The sequence below is a fragment of the Drosophila rhopaloa genome, unplaced genomic scaffold, assembly GCF_018152115.1.
Source record: "Drosophila rhopaloa isolate 14029-0021.01 unplaced genomic scaffold, ASM1815211v1 contig_115, whole genome shotgun sequence".
Taxonomy (NCBI): Eukaryota; Metazoa; Arthropoda; class Insecta; order Diptera; family Drosophilidae; genus Drosophila; species Drosophila rhopaloa.
This window is the reverse complement of record NW_025334990.1, coordinates 8,712,363-8,734,468: the sequence shown is the minus strand read 5'-3', so window position 1 is coordinate 8,734,468 and position 22,106 is coordinate 8,712,363. Positions and strand designations below refer to the sequence as shown.

Below are 22,106 nucleotides of genomic sequence, written 5' to 3'. Positions count from 1 at the left end.
CTAAAATGCCAAAAAAAATGTTTGTTTGATTAAAGAATTTTAAACCTTTTACTTTCTAACACAAAAAACAATAACGTTAAGAATAAGGTTAACTTACCAAACAAAATTGATTAACTAAATTAATGAAGCTTTAAAAAACAATAAAATTAATACAATCAAACTTAAATTTGTAACTGAAAATTTAAAAGTTTGCTTGTAATTATTGCTTTACAATGTCCATTATATAATACCTATAAGTTATATTAGTTTAATTTTTCATTTATTTACATATTTATTTTTTAAATTTCATTTAAGTTTTGAATGAAACTAGAACACAGATCGGCTCATTTAATGAGGGTTATTTATTAGAAGTAGATGCTTAGATTCTTGCTTATTAAGAATGATTTAAAGTTTAGCTCTCAGAGCTTCGTAGCACTTGTTCCTGTATCTTCTGTACATGCTCCGCCAAAAGTCCATCCGTTCGCCATCCGGATTGGCGCACATCTTAAGCTCCCGATCGATGAGTAGGCAGTCCAGCTGGAAGGGTTTGCCAGACTGGGGTTTCTGAACCGGAGTCCAACTTTCCGATGGCTTTCCATCGCGAGCAAAATTCGCCCACATCTGGCAAAGTCGTTCCGTAACCAGCATGTCATCCTTTCTCATCTCGGACTCATCTCCAGCCATTTGGAAGACATAGCAAATATCATCAGCGTGGGCCACTCCACGCAAATCCTCGTTCTGGAAGATTTTCTTGTACATATTACGACCGCCCACATAGTCCAAGCGATAGAAATACAGAGGAGATTTTTCCTGGCAGTTCGCGTGGATCTCCGCTGCGTGCTGTAGGTCCATGTTGAAGTGGTAATCAGTGAACAGATCCACCAAGTTGTCCAGGTTCTCTTTGGACAGCGCCTGGCCATTGAAGAAAAAGGCTCTTATGTCTGAGGCAGCTTCCTGTACCTCGGGAGACTGTGGATCCAGCACCAGATTGCGGGGAACCATTCTGGCCAAATCATCCTCGTAGGCCTCCAGTTTCTGCTTGGCCTTCACCACCATGGCCAGACCCTCGGCCGAGTTGTAGCCCATAATTACTGGCATTCCTCCTAGGGAGTCCTTTTTGTGCATGAGCTCCATGATGTTCTGGTCAATGAAGCTGTCCGGACTGCTACTATCCTCCACAACTGGTTTGAAGGCAAATGGCAAGTGTCGTCGCCGCTCATCGGCTGTTAGGACTTTCATTGTGTTTGCCAAAATGGCTGTGGGTGTAACCTTCTCCGACTGCAGGAAGCTTAGAAGTGCCTTATTGTCGCTACCAAAATCACCGCCACCCAGTAGCTCCGCCAGGCGTCGGGTCTTGACAGCAGCCTCGTTCTGGAACGCCCACTCCATGTTGCCCGTTCCACTCTGCATAATGGCCTTGTGGAACAGTCGGTTGGCATGGCGGGCATAAGTGTGCAGATGCACTGAAGCACCGCCCGCACTTTCACCGAATAAGGTTACATTATTGGGATCGCCATTGAAGCTGGCTATGTTCTCCTGCACCCACTGGAGGGCCAGACGCTGATCCTTGAGCCCCATGTTCCCGTGGATTCCTTCCTCGGGTAAACTAAGGAAACCCAGTGCTCCCAGTCGGTAGTTCAGGGTGACCACAATAACATCCTGCTCCATGAGCTTGCCGGGAAAGTGGCTACAAGAGGAGTTACTGTATTAGATATGAAAATCAAAGAATATGCTTAGAAACTTACAAATCACTATTGCCATTGCCGAAGAAGAATCCTCCTCCATGAATCCAGACCATGACAGGCAGAGCAGAGACCGAACTCTTGACCTTAGGTGCGTAAACATTAAGGTAGAGGCAATTTTCGGAGCCAGCCACCTCTAAGGTGAAGGGGTCTCGCTGATGGGACACTTTTCGCTCCTTGCTGCAGTCCAGTTCCTGCTCCTCAAATTTTTGAATTGGGCGGGGGCTCTAAATTTCAGTTGTTGGCAATGGATTAGAAGCGAATCTTAATGATATGCGTTTACTTACTCGGAAACGGAGCTCTCCCACTGGAGGTTCTGCATAGGGAACACCCAGGAAACTATTGTACACCAATCCATTGGTCAGTTTCTTTTGTTGACCCACCACAACACCTTGCTTCACTGGAACTTTCACCTGGGAAATTCGCAAATTAATTTAATGTATTGCGGTTTAGCATTAACTCACTTTCATGCTGCTGTGGAGCCTGGTAAAAATTATTCGGCCGCCCGACCGAAGCATGGCGAAATTAGTTATCCGCCCGTTGAGATTTCATAAACAATCTAATCGGAGGTACACTCACTCGCATATCTCTGCGTACACCCCAAAAAAATTTCAAAATCTAACTTTAAACCCTAGCTGTTCGGCCATTTATGCATATATTCAACCCATTCTTTTTTTTAAACATAATTATAATTTATTGTCTTCATTGACGTATTTTTTTTTAAATTATTCAACAGTGTTTTATATTTTATTTTTAATTTTAAACTTAACACTACCAAAAAATGTACCCGCAAAAGTCTGCGTACACCTGTTTAAAACACAAATAATATTATTTTTAGTAACTGGTAGGGTATCCTTTTCTCTGCAAAACTTCCGTAAGGCGTCTCGGGATGGAATCCACTTTTTTTTTGTCTCATTTGCAGTAATTTTCCCCTACTCCTCGAGAATCACATTCTTGAGCATTTTTTAGATGTTATCGTGTGTCTTCGGATTTTCCTCTCAAGAAGATCCCAAAATGCTCATTTGGGCTTAGATCAGGACTTTGGGGAGGTGTTCGCAGCTGATTTATGACGTTATACAGCAGCCAAAGCTTGGTATTCTGCGCCGTATGCTTCGGGTCGTTGTCTTGTTGGAACCAACATTCACTTTCGAGCCCTAATTTTTCAGCACTTTCTTTTAAATTGTTTTTTAATATGTCAATATAGATTTTCTGATCCATTATTAACTCGATAAATGCCAATTTTCCAACGCCACTTGCTGCCATACACCCCCACACCATTATTCCGCTTCCTCCTTGCTTTACTGTGCCAACCAAATTTTCTTAATTTGAGGCTTCTCCGCTTTTCCTCCATACCAAAACCATTCCCTTGATTCCAAATATGCAGAATTTAGTTTCGTCGGGAAATATAATCTTATTCCAGAAGTCTTGGTGTTTGGAAATATACTCATTAGTAAAGGTTAGGCGCTTTTGTCTATTGTCTTCCGATATGAGAGGTTTTTTGCGGGCGACTCTGCTATGGTAGTCAGCCTTTTTTATGGTCCGGCGTACAGTATCTTCGGAAACTCTTTTGGAAAATCTATCCTCGACCTTCAGCTTTGCCTGGTGAGCTGTCGTCCTTGGGTTGAGCTGAATAGATTTGATAATATTCCTCTGCTCGCGGTTTATAAGTAAAGGCGGACGGCCAGAACGAGCCTTTGGCAAGATACTTCCAGCCGAGTTGTAGTTACTTATCACTCTTTGGATGGATGAGTGGGTTCTACCAACTAAAGCACCAATTTCTCTATAAGATTTTCCATCCAAAAAACCTTTTAATATTATTTTCCACTCCTCAACAGAAATTTCCTTGCCTTTTTGTTCCATGTTGCAATATGCTCGTTATTATAATGAAAGAGTTTCATTTTAACTGCGTAATGTCTATTTTTAGACATTCTAAAGTAGATCGGCGACAACAAAATTAACGGAAATCGCACAATCCTGCATTCCTCGAAGTTGAAAACTGCTGTACGCAGACTTTTGCGCGTACACTTTTTCGTAGTGTTAGGTTTAAAATTAAAAATAAAATATAACCCCCTGTTGAATATTTCTAATATTTCTACGTCAATGAAGACAATAAACCATAGTTTTGTTTAAAAAAAGAATGAATAAAATACATGTATAAATGGCCGAACAGTTAATGTTCAAAGTTAGATTTTGAAATTTTTTTGGGGTGTACGCAGAGATATGCGAGTGAGTGTAATTATTCGGCAATCACAAAACCTGAACACGATGAACTTTGCTCGTAAAAAACAGCTGACTGTGCTTAACCCTTGGATGGTGCAGCGGGCGATTGCCGCCGACGTTCGATTTTTTTTTACTCAACCTCCTACTTCAAAATATTTAAAATTTATATTTTCTTAATTACAAATTTAAATTGTAATTTAATCTCTACATATTATAATGGTCTATTCTGTTTTGATGTTTTGAAACTGTTTAAAACTTAAATATGTGTACATGATAAAAAGAACTATTTTTATTTATTTTTAAAATCGAAATTAAAAAAAATCAAATAAAACACAATTCTTCCAAAAAAAATTAACAGTCACTGGTGTTAATTGAAAAATTAAGTCAATGAAAAGCAATGCATTATTCAAAAAAGGGAAATTGCGCTTTTTAGTTTATCAACAGAATTAATTAGCTCTACAACAGAAGTAAAGCGTTTACTAGCTCTAGATTCAAATAACTTACAGAACTTTTCCTCAAATCCATCACGCTTCTTCATAATAAAAACATTGTCAATTTTACACATTTAAAGTTACATTTAAAATGTTTCTAAGTTTTATTTGACTAGTTCCATTGCATAAACGTTAATACAAGTTCATTTATGGGTTTTTAAATTTTCTTTTCGAGTTTTTCTCTTGTGTTTTTAACTCTTGTCCGTAAATTGGCCAACGTCCGGCGATCGAGCTGGCAGTTTGGGATTGGGGAAATTGGTGTTTTAGTCAGAAGGACCCTTGGAAGGGGCCCAACTTGAAAAAGGTTTGAGCTTTCTCCGCCCCCAAACAGGATGGACAACTCATCGAGGGACGTGGCCGAACGTCTCGAGCTCTGTAAAGTTGCGCTTTTTTTATGGTAAGGTATTGTTTTGGTAGGTAAGGTAAGGTATAATAATAATTGTTAATTAACTTTAGTTTAAGCATAGTTCACACCAAAAGTCGGAAACATTTACACTTATGTACACATTTAACACACATACATCCAACACTTAATAAACATTTATATATATATATAGAATATGTAGTAATAGTAATATTTAGCAAACATTGAGAGCATCACCTCGTCAATCCCCTTCGGAGAATGCCATCTTATTTAACTTTTTCGAGACTCTTTTAGCCATGGTTTCTGGTTTTACTTGTTGCTTGTCCGTTGTGGTTGCTTTCATTAAAATAAGGGTCACAAAAATTGTGTTTACAAATAGTAAATTGGTGTTTTCTTCTTAATCTTCTTCTTTCGTCGTCAAAAAGTTGTTGATCTCTGTTATCCCTTCTTTTAAAATCGCCTCAACGCCAATGTGCGCTTCAGATAGAGACAAATAGCGCGATGGACCAGCTCGTACTGCTCCGAGTTCTGGACCATCCCACCCCGCTGCAGGCGGAGGTTGCACACGATTCCCAGCACGTCCACGAAAATGTCCGGCATCTTGGGTAGGCGGTCAAAGGATGGGGCAGTTTCAACCGCCTCCGCCTCCTGGTGATCCAAAATGTGCCTGATGTACCGGATGGTGTTGCAGGTGAAGCTGCTGTCGCTGTCCGTTGGGCTTTCGTACTCCTCCACCGTGCTGCTGGTCAGCGATTTGGTGAGCATTCCAGTCAAAGAGTAAGCCAACGATTGCCGCAACTGACGCACTGCATTCAGAATGGCCGTGAAGCAACCAGTGCGCCCGATCCCAGCCGAGCAGTGGATCACGGGAAGCGGCTGGACGGCATTGAAGATATCCTGCTGGTAGATCTCCAATCGCTGAGCCGCCAGGTGGGCGTTCCTTTCGCTTCTACTCTCATCGTAGTTGTCAAACTCCGACTCACACTTTCCTAGGTTAAGAACATGCAAGCATGTGTCCAGCAGCGTGTTGATGTCCCGTGGCGAATGGTGATCCGGCCAGTCCGGATACCAATAATGGTAGCAGCAGATCTTCTGCAGGTGGTAGCTTGCAGTCTGGGGCACTCGGATGCAGTAGAGCACCACCAGCTTCCTCACCGAGTAACCATTCCTCCGCACAATGCCCACGTTTTTGACCAGGAAGAAACTTCCCTGGGCAGGCAGAGCCTCCAGCAGATCACCCTCCAACGTCACCTTCACCGACTCCACGCCAATGTGCCGGCCACTGAGCTCATAGTCGATCGCCTCCGAGGAAGCCACCACAGTGTCCGGCACAGAGGTGGGCGTCAAATGCCGATCAAAGTACTCCCTTGCCGCCTCACTCAGTTGAAACACCTCGCACTTGGCGGCCACCGCAAAGATCTCATTCAGTTCGATGGGGAAATAGACGGCGCACTTCTGGCGATTCGCCTCCGTGAAGTTGGTGAGCATGACGATCTTCTGGAAGTACTGCTGCAGGATCTGCGCCCGGTCCATATGCGGACTGCTGCTGCTCCCTCCATCCACGCAGCGTCGTATGTATCGCTGGGTATTCTGATAGATCATCAGCCAGAACTCAAAGATAGTATTCGGCAACGGTCCCTGCGTGGCCACATAGCACTTGGACACATAGTCGGGTCCCTGAAAGATGGATTGAATTTCATTAATAGACAAGGCTAAATTTCGAAAAGACTATTCATAATCGGATTTATTTCTCTTACCTTGATGTAATTGGCATTGATGTAGGGCATGTCCTCGCTGGCGGTCACGGAACAGGTTCTCTTTACCTCCTCCTGTAGACTGATCAGCTCGCTGTACGCGGATTCGAGCAACACGCGGGAGTGATCGTTGGGCAAGATCGTCTTGTAGCGATTCTTCGTCTGGGAACCGAAGACCATCGGCTTCTCCTGGTGATTGAGGGGCAGGTCCCAGAACTCCTTGTGCAGATCCCGAAATATGCGCTTCTGCTCGGTTTCCTCCAGTTCCGGAATCGATTGGACGATCCTCCTAACCACTCCCTGGTAGCACGCGAGCAGTTCACTGTCCTCCGAGCTCGGTGGCACTAGATCAGTGGGTGTATCCAAATCCCGTGCATTAGGGCCCAACACAGGTGGCTGCTCGATCATGTTCCTGTTGCTCTGGTAGCTGTGATCGAACACGTAGTTCAGCCGGATCAAATCGAACTGATTTAGCGGATTGGAGGCACTCTGAAGCATCTGTATGCTGGCCAGGTAGATCTTGAACTCCTCGCTGGTCGTCTGCGGCGACAGAGGTCTGGTCATGATGTTGCGCACGGTTCCAGCGCAGGTGCAAGTGGCGACAATGCCCTGCTCCCCGCCTGATGACTCCTCTTGTGGATTGGGCTGCAAATCCGAGGCGGAGCCAAAGCACACCTGTCCGAAGAACTTTTGGTTGTTGGCCTTGCTGCTGTTTAGGTTCTCGGTGCTGAAGAATTTGCGCTGATGCGGTGCTTGGTTGGCGGCAGCACAACTGCAGACCGTGACTTTTGGTTGCCCTAAGTCCTGGACATGGATTTCGGTACTTGCTCCCCCTCCCAGTATACTGCCCATGTTGAGGGTGAGGCTCTGATTAGAGCCGCGACGTTCTAGCAATCCTCGCTTTGGAGTAGGTACATTGGATCCCGAGCCCGAACCCGAGCCAGTGGAGTTGGTGCGCATGTTGAGACGACTGTACTTCTCCGCGCTCAGCATTGCCTGTTGCTGCTGCAGCTGTTGCATAGAGTTCAGATCCCCACACGAGGTGGTGGTGTGACCCGTCTTCAAGGTGATGCTGTGGTTGGATCCCCGTCTTCTGAACAACCCCTGCCGACTGCCCTGGCTGCCGGCCAACAGATGCGTCTGCGGCTGCTGATCCGACCTGATCTGGTTGGCAGTGCCTGCATCCAAATTGCAACTGGACTTGGAGTTGAGTATGGAGCCCAGGCTGTAGTTGGACAGGCTTAGTCCGCTGTTCATCAGGTTGCCGCACGAGCTGTGCAGGTTGAGCGTTAAACTGTGATTTGATCCTCGTCGCTGGAGCAGATTCATCGAAGATGTGGACACTGTTGCTTTGGCCTGCAATGAGGGCATCGGCAAGTCCATGGACTTTTGCTTAAAGGGCGATTCCTTGGGACCTCCACCACCAGAGGAAGAAAACTCCACCAGTGTGAGGCACTCGGGCAGCGTCTTCAGATTCGTACTGGACGAGTGCAGCAGCTGATTGTGCTTGTGGGCGCTCCTTGGCGCCAGACTGGCGCCCATTCCAAACTTGGAGCCGCCGTCCACGCTGCAGGCGGACTTTAGCTCGGATTCTCCCAAACTGGGCGTCAAACTGGCGTCCGAGTCCAGGGAGCTTTGGGCCGTGGTGCTGCAGTGCTGCGGTGGCACCTGATATGGGTTCTGCTTGCGGTGGTACATCAGCCAGTCAGTGGTGTTAATTCCGGGTGACTTTCTGCGCGTAGTGCGCCGCTGATTAGCCAGACTCAGGTGACTGTCTAATCGGGAGAGCGAGGTCGAGTGGATTCCGGAACCGGGCTGTTGGAGATGATGATGGTGGTGGTGGATGACACTGGTCGATGGTTTGATCTGGCCCGACTCCATGTCATCGTAGCTGCCGTGAGATTCCGTAATGTTGTGCACCACGATCGACAGCTCCGACTCATTGGCCGCCGAGTCCAGCGAGCGGGCCTTCTCCTTGGTGCTCTTGATAGTCGGAGTCTTCGGCTTAGGCAACGGTGAGGCCTGATTAGAGTTCTTGATGGGCACGTCCGTGATGCGAATGGTGAGATTATTCTTATTTTTGCGATTCTTTCGGCCCTCTGACTTCTGTTGCTGCTGCTCTGGCGGTTCCGCCAGCGCTGGACTTCGATCTCGTCGTGGAACCTCCTCCAAGCTGCCCGTATCCATGGGCGCTTCCTGTACGACATGATCGATTTCCGGGAAACGAAAGAAGTTGCCATTCTTGTACCCAGCCGAGTTGATAATGTTCAGTGGAGAACCGGACAGGTTCAGGTTGTTAATAGAGGACAGCAGTTTCGGGGAGAAGCTAAGTCGACTGGCGTCCAGTCCTGGCGTTGTTGAGGATTCATCCTTGAAAAGTATAGTGGGTGAGTTGTGCTCGCTTTTCGACAAGTACATGCTGTTCTCCAGGTCGTGGTCGTCCGACCCGCCCTTAGGGATGGTGTTCTCCTTGTCGGTGCCACGCCCACTTCCCCGCTCCTCGCTGTTAATGTGGGGCGAGCAGGATCGACGATCGTACAGCGAGAGCCTCTTGAACTTGCGGTTTAAGGTGGGAGACTGCGAGCTGGGTGGATGGTGGAAATAGGGCGTTGGGTGGGGACTGGCAATGGTGAACTGCCTGGGAGTATATGCCTCCTCCTGATCCTCCTGTTCCGCCGACGACTCGGGAATGCCCGGGACCCCGCCCTCCGCAGTGGGCGAGGGAAACTCGAAAGACGTCTGCAGGAACTCCAGGGGCGTAAAGTAGGGCGTGCTCTTGTTGCTCTCCACATCCTCGCCAGCTTCCAGGGGGGTGTATGAAGAGGAAGAGGAGTCGTTGGATGGGCGGGGGTTTGTGGGTAGGGGTACTCAATGGGTGCATTCTCCTTGTTGTTGTTTCGTAGCTTGTCCATGATACACACACACAATTGCCAACGCGGGACGATCGCGGCGCAGTCGCTCCGCCCGTTTAGTGTCTTAGCCTCACTCGATCGGCATTATCTCGCCCGCACGGTTAGCATTTCGGATATTTCCACAAATCATGGGAAAGCAGCGTTTTCTTTTCACAACATTTTCTTTAGAGCTGGTCTAACCCCTCACGCTAGTTCCGATATATCAAATTTTTGTGCTTGCGAAACACTATCGAGGATTTCATTACGATAGTAATCGAGAGGCGAAAAATTATTACAATGATTCGTTTAAATCTTTAAATGTTTTTTCCTTGGAAATATGTCGATCTCTGTCTGCAATAACTAATAGAAAAAAGTAAAAATGAATACAAATAATCTATAGTATCGAATATTTTCCGGACAAAATTCGAATTTAACAGCTATCGATGTTATTTCAGCAGCACCAGTTTGACCTTATTAAATAAACTGAAGAAGAAAATGACGAAAGGTGGAAAACTTAGCTGGACACGTATGATTGGTACAAAAGAGTGTCCTTGCTAAAAAGAGTGATTTAAGTGATTTTAATATTAACATTTTTCGAATCCTACCACAATATATATTTAAAAGGGCATACAAAATCAAAACGAGAAAGTGGCAGAAGAATAGGGTTTAACAGACTTTAAAGATGTTCATCATATCGAGTTCTTTATCTATTTGACAATTTGCTTCTATAATTACAGCCGACTCAAATATTATTTGTCAAAGATTACGTTCATCAAAACGTTTTTAATTAACAACTTTTCATTTAGAGTTTTTAATTCTCCCTATTATTCAAGCGCATGACATTATTACGGGACGATTCTAATGTTTATTTTTTAAACTATAGTACTGGGCACAGTTATTTTTAATCATTTTGTTAGAATTTATAGTAATAAAAACAGTCAGGAATAAGTCAGCAGGCTAAAAAACCAAATGAAATTAGAGAGCAACCATGGTGAAGTCGTTCTGAAACATACTAGTCTAGTAGTCCCAGCCCTTGGATTCGTCTAATTTTGTCTACCCCTTTTTAAAAAATCTGTAACCTTTTCGTATGTATTCCTTACTTTCATGTACAAAAATGTTGTGTGCAGGATTAATGCAGCGTAAGCTGAGCCTGGGTCTTTCGCAAACGTAAGTAACATCTTCTAACTTTCTACGTGCTAATTTACATGCCCATATCCACGAAGTCTAAGTTTGATCCCCAAGAAATTGTATTCTGAGGAGAAGAAACCCCCAAATGTTTTTCTCTGGGGCGGGGGACTAGGCAAGCTGCAAGGGGGTCTGAAGGAGGAGGAGTACTTTATTTCCCTTACCCAGAACCTAATGTGCAAGATGCGGGACAAGAAGGATCCCGTGGACTACATGCCTAATTGGGATGAGTTCCAGAAGACCCTGGATCACGCATCTCTGGGCAGCTCATCGTTTATGAACAAGCACAAGAATGTGCTCGAGGAGGCTTTTTTCCTAAATGAAGTAAGGATTATCATTGTAATCTTTATATTTTGATCAGAATTGAAAAGTATTTGTTTTTATTTTATAATATTAACTCGCTTTTCCCAGACCGCTGATGATTTTAAAGTATTACACGATCGTGCCCAAGAAGACCCAGAAGTCATAAACAATACTACCACCATATTGGAATTGAAATCAGATCCGCAAAACACAAAATAGTTAATTGTTTCTGTTAATTACTTCATTCATTACTTCAAAAGCTCATCATCTTCGCTTTCCCAAATGGCACACTGCGCAATAAAATTGTTAGTTTTCAAGTTCAAACAGCTTCTGAAAAAACTTTTCGAAAACTTAATTTTCCGGTTTTAGTTTCCAAATTCAAATTAAACACAGTCCGTTAAATTAAACGCCAGTTGGCAGCCGCAAATGCAGGGGCGGAGAATATGATTTGGGATATATTTTGATCTTTTAAATAATTTGTATGAAACAAAAGCGCCTTATTCTTTTAGTCTTTTATTTATTTTACTACAGAACATGAAATCTTTAACCCTGAAAGAAAACTTTTTTTTAACTAACTCTAAGGCATTTTGTTTGCATCCCTTCGAAGTAATTTTAGCCACGCTCTTGTCTGATTTTCAGCAGTTTGTTTTCACAAGTTGGCGAAATCACTGTGACAAATCACCCCTTATATATAGCTTAACTATACTATATAAATCGTTTCTATAAAAGACAAATATGTTTACACTGCGCCGTCTCAGTCAGCGTTTGTATCCGAAGCAAATTCAGTAAGATTCATCAACTGGAGCAAAATTGCATAAGAATTCGAGAACCATTTTTACCGTTGCATTGCAGAAACTTGAAAATGTCACAGGTCGGTGAACTTGGAAGTGGAGCCGGGAAGGGAGGCGGTGGAGGTGGGGCCATCCGCGAGGCAGGGGGCTCATTTGGCAAGATGGAGGCTGCTCGCGAGGAGGAGTTCTTCTACAAGCAGGTAAGGTGTCCTAGATTTCAATGCAAATTCCCGATCTTTACTAAACCTTTACCCATATTTTTCCATAGCAAAAGGAGCAGCTGAAGAATCTCAAGACCAAGACGGAACCTAAGGCACCCGAGGCTCCCAAGAAGTGAATCGTTTAAAAAGTTTCAAAATATTATAATATTTATGATATACACTATTGTCTGAATTGTATTTACGAAAAAAGTTACTACAAGAATACTATATGCCATAAGATCATTAAACGAACGTTATTTAAATTTAAAGATGTTTTTTAAAATTGTATTAATATAGCATTCTATGCATTTATGCAAGATCATAATTTGATTGAAAATCAACATACTCACATACGAAGTTGCCTTAACATAATCTTTAAAACCTAACCAAAGAACTTCCATCTCTGATCAGCTGATCGTTTTTCGGGCTATGCACTGGAAATCTAAACTTTTTGGGGCAGACTTCTCCCCTGTCATTTGTTTACGAACAAAGTCCCAAAGAGGAACCACCAACAGTGATAACAGTGGGGCAGTGTAACTGATAAGAGAGCCGTAGACCTACAGATGCCCGCGCTAGAAAGGCAGATGGGGACAGTTCTCACCGGTTCGCACGAGCGTGCAGTACAAGATCCACCAGCGGGAATGGCGACGTTCCAAAATACCCTCAAAATAGCGCTGAGGAAGCGCATGAAGGATGCCCTTAAAAGCCTGGACTCGGAGTCCATTGTCCGCCAATCCCGAGCAGTCACGGCCAAGGTAAAGACGAACAAGGTTTAAGGTTATCACTAATCCGCTCGATGCCCTCGCACCAGGTGCTACAAAGCGAGAGTTTCCGGCAGTCAACGCGGGTGAGCATCTACCTGAGCACCACCTCTGAGCTGGACACCACGGAGCTGCTCTGCGAGATGTTCCGCCTGGAGAAGATGGTCTTCGTGCCCACCTACGAGGGTACCAAAATGAAGATGGTTCGATTGCGCGGTATGGACGAGTACGAGAGTCTCCCGCTGACCAAGTGGAACATCAAGCAGCCGGACTTCAAGGAGGCGCGTGAAGATGCCATGACCAATGGTGAGTTATATAGACTTCCTTTAGTCCTCCATTTTTAGCTAAATATGTATTTCTTTACTGCAGGACACGGCATCGATCTGTTCATTGTGCCTGGGGTGGCCTTCACCCGCACGGGAGCTCGCATGGGCCATGGAATGGGTTACTACGACAAGTTCCTGAAGCAGCACGCGGACAAGTATCCGCACAAGAAGATCTCTCTTATGGCACTTGCCCTTAACGAGCAGATCATAAGCAATGAGGAGTTGCCAATGGAGTCGCACGACGTCCGTTTGCACAGTGTAATTACAGAAAATTAACTTTAAGCTTATATACAAATTGGGGAAAAAACAGTAAGCTAATACAAAATCTGCAAATGTTTTTGAGTACTGTAGTTAAACTGCTTAATTAACAACCACCTGGTTCTGAAGTTCTGTTCGTTTTCGGACTATATGTCTATGTGAACTGGAGTTGGGAACCAGGCTGTTGAGCGGAAATATCCTCCTATCTCAAGTAGGATGGTCTGGAGCGCAGGCCACGCCCACGCGATCTTCCACTGTAGTGGGGCGACGAATAGTGGGAATCGCTGCTATTGAAATGCGAGTCCGAGCCTGACCGATAGGATCCGGAGGACTCTGCCCAGCTAGAGGGCGAACCGATGCGCATCAGCTTCTTTTGCCTGTTAAAAAGAGGAAATTCACTTGGAGATAAGCCTATAAATAGAGAACAATGCACTCTACCTGAAAGCGGCTGCCGCCGAGATGCGGGATCCCCGATTGCGTCCCACTCTAGAGCCCCTCAGCATGGAGGGAATCTTGTTGTAGCCTGTGGGTCCAGTGGGCTGGGCGCCACAAGTTTCCAAGGCCAGGAAATCATCAACGTGTAGGGAGGGCGGTCTTGATGTGTTGGGTGGACGCGAGCGGAAAAGATCGCCCCTGGACGGTGGAGGTCTAGCGAAACCACGACCCCTCACTGACGAAACAAACATCTTCTTTTCTGGTCGACCAGTGGCTGGCTCCACTTCCACGCGCCGAGTGCGGAAACAGGGGGCGGTCGGGGTCATTTCGCGATTGGATTGCGGTGAGCCGGATAAATTCATTACCCTCTTGCTATCCCCAGCCACATTCAAGTCCGGATTGAGACACACGTTTGCCAAATCCGTAAGATCGCAGGCAATACGCTCGTAGATCGGCTCGTTCATGTCCTCAATTAGTTCAATGGGCAACGGATCCAGCCAGTAGCGAGCCGTGAGCTGTGCATTTTCGGCGGTGGCACAGAATCTAGTGAAGATTGGACGCGCTTCGTACTGTGTGACTATGCCCTCGGCCTGTGGCAGATATGGTTCCACGGTCAGAGGTCCACTGCCGCTAGTGGCAGCGAGATTGACTTCTCCCTCACCCTCAGTTAGCGTTTCAGTACTGGTTCCTGCGATAATCTCCTGCTTGGAGGCCTGAAGCAGAATAAGTTGCTTAAGGTCGCTTAGTGCTGCCTCGTTGGCCACCGCCTTATGCTTCTCCATGACGGTGAGAATGCGACTAAGTACAGGAGGCTTGGCAAGTTCAATGTCCTGAAACTCCACTAGCTGGGCAAGTTCTGTGGCGCCCAGTTTCAGGGTGCGATGCGGCATAGCTGACATGGTGGGCGGCGGTTCAATTTGGGTTAGAGAACGTAGCAGCAGGATTAGAGACTCGATGTTGGCGTTGTATTCCACCGTTTCGTTGTGAAGAATTACGCGCTCCATCCATGCCTGGAACTCTGTGATCTTTTGCTTCAGCAACTGTGCCAGGTGGTAGAAGGTGAAGCTGCCGGATAGAATTATATTATTTTCTCAAGTTTTAAAAATTTGCTCAAACTTTAAACTTACTCATGCTCTGTGAGGATGACCAGGTTGCGCACCGCCAGAATAGATATACCGTGGGTGACCTCCACACTGGTTAAGTTACTAAAAACAGCATCGATAATTCGGGGAATCAGTTCCTTTGGAGGCAATGCCGCAGAAAGATTGAGTGCTGGCGAGGCCGTAGACTTATGCGAGATAAGCGAAATTCCGGAGTCAAGGAAACTGTCCAGAATACGATGGACAGCCTCCTGGCAGTTGGATACCACGTCGTTAAATTCATTCAATGCCAGCAGCGACTGGAAAAGTTCCCAGAACTTGCCCGATAGTATTGACAACATGGAACTCTTTAACGGAGCAAAGGCGCATAGACGCGTGGAGAAACGGAGCAGTCGTTCCAAATTGGTGGTCGGAATACAGTTGGACGTCTGATATTCATTGCACAGCAGTTCCGTTATAGTCTTGGCGATGAGCAGCGTCATGTTGGGCGCCAAATCCGACAGTTGCATGCATACTCGCTGCAGCAGCTCCGACAGCTGCGGGAAACTGGACGGAGCCAGTGCCTCCACCAGCTTTGCAATTTGTCCGCTCTGGGGATGCAGGTGGGCGGACCACAGTTTCCGCTCGGTGATTAGGCGCTGCTTATGCTGCTGCTGCAATTGGTCACAAAGTGGCTGAGGCATCGGCAGAGGGAGAGGTAGCAGCTCCGCGAGAAGTTTGAGTCCTGTTTAAAATGACATATATAAAATAATGAAATCTGTAATTTCGCGGTGTATTTTTCAGAGTTAAGCTTACCTGGAATGAAGTGTGCTGGACCATCGACATTTTTAAGCACCTCCCTGATCATCAGCGTCCATAGTGACTTATGCAGTGACTCCTCGTCTTGTTCATTGGGCTGAGTATAAGCAAGGAGTGTCTGGACCACCTCCATCTTGCACTGCTCTACCTCGGGTCCCGCCTGACAACGCGTGGGGTAGTAATAGAGCAGATAGTACACCTTCACAAGGTGGTCGATGGCAGTGAGGTCCTTATAAGTGCCATCTCTACACAAGATCGCGTAGGATAGCAGCTCTCGGAGGATCTGGAGCGTGGGCAGCATGATCTGGCAGCAGTGCACACCCTGGATGGTCATCAAGGCAGGTGCATGCGCACCTGGCTGCTCGAAGTAGGCACACAATCGCTCCATTATTTGAATACAAAGCTGGACACCATCCGCCGCATATAATTGGAGGGCCACAAAGCGATGTTTCAGCTCCTCGGTCACAGGAGGAGCCTTTTGACCCGCAACCGGCTTGCTGATGGAAAGGTAACGTAAAATCCGCAGGGCCATAATTAAATCTCCAGGGAACGTGGTCAGGTAATCTAAAGATCGGCCTATCACCTCCACCAGCGGCATAATGTCATCATAAACGAATACATTAATAGCCTCAAGGGGTTTCATGTACACGTACATCTCCTGCAACACCGCCGATACCGATGGCTCAAAGGTTTCGTGGTTCTTGGCCAGCTCCAGGATCACTCCTCCATGTTCGATTAGGTAGTCCAGCTGTTCGCAATAGCGGACACAAGCGTCCACCATATCGACCGCATAACTCAACACCGGGCTCTTGTATTTTGTGCCCGGGGAACTAAGTTGGCGTTGCGTCTGCAGGCGCTGCTCCTTTTTAATCAAATCCATGAAGATCTTAAGGTTGTTATTTAAACCCAGCACCTCCACAGTGTGTTGGCGTCCAGCGGGGTCGCAGGTTTGAGAGTAAATGGCATGCATATGGGTGGCCAACTTGACGGAATCGTATTCGGGAGCAGCGGCTGCGTAGACAATAGCGTCCAGATGGTAACGTGTCTGCATCTTGTACGACATTTCGATACCCAGTCTGGCAAGGCGTGGCAGCACTGGACGAAGGATCGGTCTGGGTCGCATTTGTTGTACAGGTGCAGAGGCAGGAACTGGAGCCGAGACAGGAGCAGGGTTTACCTCTTCGTCTGCGCTTACTAAGCTTGCCTTCTCTCCCCCAGCATCCACAGCTTCATCAGTGACTTCCATTGGCTTGTCCTCGGGCTCTAACTTCTCCGGCTTCACCTCCTTTTCCTCAGGATTTCTAGGCACCTCATCCAATCCGAGCAAAATAGCGACGATTGTCTGCGTAACAGGAAAAGCATCATCCACAAAGTAATCAATACCAACATGGGAACGGAGAAGAGTATGCATTAGGTCCAGCATACTCAGATAGGTGGTGGCCGGCAATTCCTTGCAGTTTCCCAACATTACCAGCAATGATTCCGCCAAAAAATTCTGTCCCAAATAGGACTGGAGGGCATTTCCGAAGCCGCGCTGCGCCGTGGGATCGGTAACCACCTCGAACTTCTTGGACACAGGGAGAAAGCGTCGCGGTTGCATATAGCTCAACTGGCTGGAAAACAATGCATCCATTAGCATTTCGAAGGCGAACTCTATTTGCTGACAAATTATCACAGTCTCCTCCATCTGGTCCTGATTACCAGGAATGATAATCCTGTCCACAAAGAGCCGTCGGCACAAGATTTGTACACTCTCTAGTCCTTCCCACAAATGCAGTTTCTTAATGATTGCCTGCAGTGCATATTTTGTCCTCGTCAGCTTAGCGGCTTGGATGGACTCTATTATCATCTGGTAGCCATTGTTTTTCGAAGCCATAAAATGTTCGATGCCCATCCTGGTGTCTAGCAGGGCGTAAACGGCTTTGAGAAGTTGCAGTTTAATGGACAGCGCCATGTACGGTTCGTGATACAACTGGAATACTGCCTCAAATGTGTCGAATTGATGCTCTTTTAACAAGTGCTGGAAGAGGTCCTCACTGCTGCCCAGCAGCTCAGCCATTCGGGCACCCAGTTTAATGTGCCGGATCTTAAAGGCAGGCTGGGGCTGCATGCAGGCAGCCTGAAAACTCAGGGCAATCTGAAGCACGTTTGCAGCCTGACGTAAATGTACTTCATCGTTACCAAAGAACTGCTGCAGGACAAAGTTCCTCCTCTTAAAGTGCTGGGCCAAGTATCCCAATTGATTGTTTAGTTGCTCTCCCAAGTACACAAATTGCTCCCTCTCGTCCACACTCGCGCCGTGTTCCTCGCTGAAGGCAGTCACATTCTCGCATCTGGTTTGCAGGACCAGCTTTTTAAAAAGCAGCTTCAGAGTTTCTAGCTCCTTGCTGAAGTGGGCAGTCATATCCCCTTCATAGACCAATAGAGGTTTTTGCCAAGGCTCGAAAGCATCAATGGCAGGGGGCGCTGCGGCCGCCGCGGCCTCCAGTTCCCGCTCGTACTCCGCAATGGCAGCAGCGTCCACTGCATCGTCCTCCTCGTCGTCCCCGATTATCTCGTCGTCACTAAGAATGGGCTCAAACTGCTCCTGCGGGGTACATGATCGATCCTCATCTTCCCTATCTCGATCACCACGATGCAGCGACTCCGAGGAGTGTCGGTAGTGTGAAGACTGCATCTTATAGTGAGAGCGCGAGTCGTCGTCATCGTAGTCCATCGTATCGGGCGAACGCGGCCGCGTGGGTGAGTCAATTGACGCAGGCGGCGTCCTGGGCCACTTGTGCTCGTCCACGTCGGAACGTGATCTCTCTGAGCGCTTGCGACGCGACCGATGACTGGAGTATTCCGGCGATCGCGACCAATCCCTGGAGCCCTTGTCGCGTGCACTGAATTAAAGGGCCTTTGTATATTGAAATCTTTTAAAGGGGGCCCACCACCACTTACCATCTGATGTACTCCCGGTCGTTGCTCTCCGAGTGCGTGTGCGATCTTCTTGGCGGCGGTGGTGAGTGGTCCGTGGAATGCGTGGAGCGTCGCAGGCGACGCATCTCGCGCGGCTCCTGCTCATCTGCATGCTGGTGGTAGTGATCCCGCGACAGGCCATACTCCATGTCCTCCGGGTCGTAGTCGCTAACGTTACCCTTGTGGGCGGCAAGCATTTCGGCCTGCATCGGCTCCTGCCACTCGTCCTTCAGCACATCATCTTGCAGGAGCACCTCGCCACTTAGATTGCTTATCTCCGGGCCCACAGGTTCGCAGGGCAGCGTAGGACTGGCAATGGGCTCAGTCACAGAGTTTGTGAAGATACCGTATATGGCCAGGGTGATGGTGCTGTACCAGCCTCGCAGCACCAAACCGTCCGTAACGATCTTCTCTTGCGAGCAGTCCAAATGGATGCAGTCGTTCTGATTGTACCGCAGCAGACCGAGATTCTCAAAGGCAGACGCAGCCGGCATTCCCAGGTCGTTGACGAAGAACTCCAGATCGAACTTGGAGGGATTTGTGGCTCCCAGGCGAACGCCGCCGGGAAAGTCCGCCTGCACACGGGCCCCCAAGGGAATGATCCGCACCTGTGTGATGAAGACCGGCTTGGGAAACTGGACCAGATCCAAATTGATGTCCTATGGAAATAGAGTGCGGGTCAGAGACTGCTCCTTGTAGAGGCCTTTGCGGCCGCTTACCGTCACTTCCTCGTGCGAGAAGGTGTCGAAAAATAGCAACTCGGACCCATCGTCAACCTCGGCCATGTCTGGTGCGTTTTAATACGAAATTTAATCGACAGAATCCACCAGTTCCTATTTATGTTTAAGAAAAATTGGCGTCAAATGAGGCCGCAGTGTTACCAGGTTTGAAAATTAATTCCGATATATTTCTTAAAAAGCGACACCTGTCAACTAATCGATTTTTATATCAGTCTTGGCGGTTAAATTTCGAAAACCAGGCAAGAAACAAAATAATCTGCATACTCTGTTCCTTATCAATAAATTAATTTCGTTGTGCCAATATAAACATATAATGGAGAGTAATAAGGTATTTATAAGTTAATAGCATAAAGAAGCAAAGGAGATAAGCTCGATTTAGAAAATTCTATGAAGAAGACCAGCTGCCAAATTTATTGCAAAATTGCAAACATGAGATAAGAATTTTATGTTTGGAAAGTAGATGTCTGTGTATGAATCCTTGAACTAGAAACAAACAAGGTTACTTTTTTATAGCCGTAGCTCGTGTCATAGGAAATATCTTGAGTAAATGAATTTATTTCAATATATTCAAAAATTGTGTTATGTACAATTCTCTTATATTGCAGTTATAGAAGCCCGATCAAAAAAAAAACATCAAAATGTATTACTGCGTTACAATCAAACTAATTATACTCTCCGAAAAAAAAAAACAAATTATGTATTATTCACCATTAAGAACTCTTAAGGTCGAAGTCTTTATCAACAAAATAAACCTATAATAAGTAAATCGCACAGGAGTCAAACTGAATAAACCCAAAAATATATTCTATATATACATATATATATAACACTTATACGTTTCTTATCAAGATCAAAATGCATATATAAATTAGTCGCACGGTACGCAATCATTCAGTCTTTGCAATAACATGAAAGTCGTCATAGCGGGAATCGCGGTTTTGGTCTGCCTGTTTATTGAGGCAGAAGGATCGGGCTCATTACTCGAATCCCAATGTGGAAAAACAACTACGAGTATCGGCTTCCGATTGACTAGAGCCAAAAAAGCAAACATATTTTCGAATCCATGGATGGTTTTGTTAGTCGCAAATCGCACCGAAAGGAGTTGTGGCGGCTCACTCATCACCTCTCGTATGTATTTAAATCTTATAATTGATTTCGTTTCTAGAATCAGTCGATTTATATTTAAGGCAAAATATATCAATATATCAATATCGTCTGGATAATTTATATTCTTATTAATATTTAATATATCAAACCATTTTACTTTTTTAATTTTTAAATACATCTGAAAATGTTAATTTTATTATTTGTTAATATTTCGAAATTTTTTTTTTTTTTAAATTTTTGGAAGATAAATTTCTTAGACTTACTTAGTTGTTAAGAAGGCTAGATATTTGTAATGTGTTTTCGGATGTGATATTGATAGCGATATTTTGGTCCAAAAATCATATGATTAATTTTAATTATTTAATTTTTCCAGGTTTTGTTTTGACGGCCGCACACTGCATTCCTGAATATTACATTCCTTTGTAAGAAAGCACATATTTTGAAATTTTCCACAAATATTTTATTTTTTCTCTTTTCAGGAAGGTCCGCTTGGGCGAATACAACGTAAGGCATCCGGGAAGGGATTGCACGCCATCGGGATGCATAGATAGGGCTTACGAACTTAATGTCATTAGAAGACTGGTGCACCCAATATATTACTATAATCCAGGCAAATATATATTTGACATAGGCCTGCTTCTAATGGAAAGACAGGTGTTTTTCTCAGGTATTTAAACATTATAGCTAACAAGGAACTCCTGAACTAAAATCAAATTTTTAGACTATGTCAGACCGATTTGCCTCCTCGTCAATGGCCAACATACATACATTCCATCATATAATGTCACCGGTTGGGGTAAGACTGAATCCGGTGGGTACCCCAATGAACTACAGACAGCCACCGTATTTCATGTTGACAATTGGCGCTGCAGTCGAAAGTTTAAAAGGTTAGATCATCCATCCGAATTGTGTGCTTATAATGAGGATAGCGACACATGTGATGGAGATTCTGGGGGCCCGTTGAGCGCTGAGATACCTTTCGAAGGAAGAAATCGGACTTTCCAGTTCGGTATTGTCAGCGTAGGATCAGAACTCTGTAATGCCGCAACGGTTTACTCAAGTGTAATGTACCATATGGGCTGGATCGTCGATACTATAAACGCAAACTTAACTCCATAACATGTTTTTGTTAATAAAAAAAATCACTTGCATTCAATAAAGCAAACTTATCAATTATTCTTAAGGGCGTTAAAAAAATGACTTGGATTTATTAAAAAAAAAGTTGTTCAAGTTTTTTATATTTTGAATCTTCTCTGAACGAGATTAATAAAATACAAATAACATATGAATTTATAAATATCATAATTCCAACTGAAACTACATACAAGTTATTATTTTTTACTGAAAGATCGAGACCGCTACGCAAGGCATACAACTTAAACATAAAATTTGTTAATTTGTATACACATTTATTGCACACAAAAACTAAGTAAATTCGATTTTACCACCATAATGGGTATGTATTTAATCAAAAATGTTCGCGATAAAAAATATAAATTACAAATTAAATTTATATTCGAATTTTTTAAAGATATTCGAAAGCCTTATCGGAACTTATCGAGCTATCAAGTTCCGTGATGCCAGCTCGGCCGAATTACTTAAGCGCTCATTGAAGTTCAAATGACTTTTTGCTTCAATACCTGTTAGAGATGGAAAAATATCGATGATGAGTTGTCAAACATCGATATTACCAATGCTGG

General features: G+C 45.2%; 7 protein-coding genes across 7 annotated transcripts; 4 read left to right on the top strand and 3 right to left on the bottom strand.

Moving 5' to 3' along the window:
* Window positions 1–323: 323 nt before the first annotated feature.
* On the bottom strand, window positions 324–4,061 carry LOC108050821 (juvenile hormone esterase). The gene is made up of 5 exons (XM_017132707.2): window positions 3,957–4,061; window positions 2,186–2,293; window positions 2,009–2,134; window positions 1,725–1,948; window positions 324–1,666 (listed from the first exon to the last, which is right to left on the bottom strand). The coding sequence occupies exons 2-5, from the start codon at window positions 2,237–2,239 to the stop codon at window positions 385–387; spliced, it is 1,686 nt and encodes a 561-aa protein (XP_016988196.2). The 5' UTR covers window positions 2,240–2,293; window positions 3,957–4,061; the 3' UTR covers window positions 324–384.
* Window positions 4,062–4,496: 435 nt separating this feature from the next.
* On the bottom strand, window positions 4,497–9,672 carry LOC108050793. Its single transcript, XM_017132665.2, is given in 3 exon segments — window positions 4,497–6,473; window positions 6,554–9,384; window positions 9,387–9,672. Coding segments are annotated over 3 exon segments (4,134 nt in total). The 5' UTR covers window positions 9,463–9,672; the 3' UTR covers window positions 4,497–5,246.
* Window positions 9,673–10,451: 779 nt separating this feature from the next.
* LOC108050795 lies at window positions 10,452–11,253 on the top strand. The gene is made up of 3 exons (XM_017132668.2): window positions 10,452–10,608; window positions 10,665–10,950; window positions 11,038–11,253. The coding sequence occupies exons 1-3, from the start codon at window positions 10,529–10,531 to the stop codon at window positions 11,146–11,148; spliced, it is 477 nt and encodes a 158-aa protein (XP_016988157.1). The 5' UTR covers window positions 10,452–10,528; the 3' UTR covers window positions 11,149–11,253.
* A 326-nt stretch (window positions 11,254–11,579) lies between these two features.
* On the top strand, window positions 11,580–12,189 carry LOC108050796 (ATPase inhibitor A, mitochondrial). The gene is made up of 3 exons (XM_017132669.2): window positions 11,580–11,714; window positions 11,782–11,920; window positions 11,989–12,189. Exons 1-3 carry the CDS (start codon window positions 11,665–11,667, stop codon window positions 12,055–12,057), a joined length of 258 nt encoding a protein of 85 aa, XP_016988158.1. The 5' UTR covers window positions 11,580–11,664; the 3' UTR covers window positions 12,058–12,189.
* Window positions 12,190–12,338: 149 nt separating this feature from the next.
* Window positions 12,339–13,344, top strand: LOC108050794 (5-formyltetrahydrofolate cyclo-ligase). The gene is made up of 3 exons (XM_017132667.2): window positions 12,339–12,675; window positions 12,732–12,987; window positions 13,051–13,344. Exons 1-3 carry the CDS (start codon window positions 12,484–12,486, stop codon window positions 13,281–13,283), a joined length of 681 nt encoding a protein of 226 aa, XP_016988156.1. The 5' UTR covers window positions 12,339–12,483; the 3' UTR covers window positions 13,284–13,344.
* LOC108050792 (protein virilizer) lies at window positions 13,252–19,434 on the bottom strand. Its single transcript, XM_017132664.2, has 6 exons — window positions 19,279–19,434; window positions 18,542–19,218; window positions 15,596–18,483; window positions 14,828–15,524; window positions 13,704–14,765; window positions 13,252–13,642 (listed from the first exon to the last, which is right to left on the bottom strand). The coding sequence occupies exons 1-6, from the start codon at window positions 19,342–19,344 to the stop codon at window positions 13,468–13,470; spliced, it is 5,565 nt and encodes a 1,854-aa protein (XP_016988153.2). The 5' UTR covers window positions 19,345–19,434; the 3' UTR covers window positions 13,252–13,467.
* Window positions 19,435–20,222: 788 nt separating this feature from the next.
* On the top strand, window positions 20,223–21,554 carry LOC108050764 (serine protease grass). The gene is made up of 4 exons (XM_017132602.1): window positions 20,223–20,427; window positions 20,780–20,828; window positions 20,886–21,073; window positions 21,128–21,554. Exons 1-4 carry the CDS (start codon window positions 20,367–20,369, stop codon window positions 21,523–21,525), a joined length of 696 nt encoding a protein of 231 aa, XP_016988091.1. The 5' UTR covers window positions 20,223–20,366; the 3' UTR covers window positions 21,526–21,554.
* Window positions 21,555–22,106: the final 552 nt, after the last annotated feature.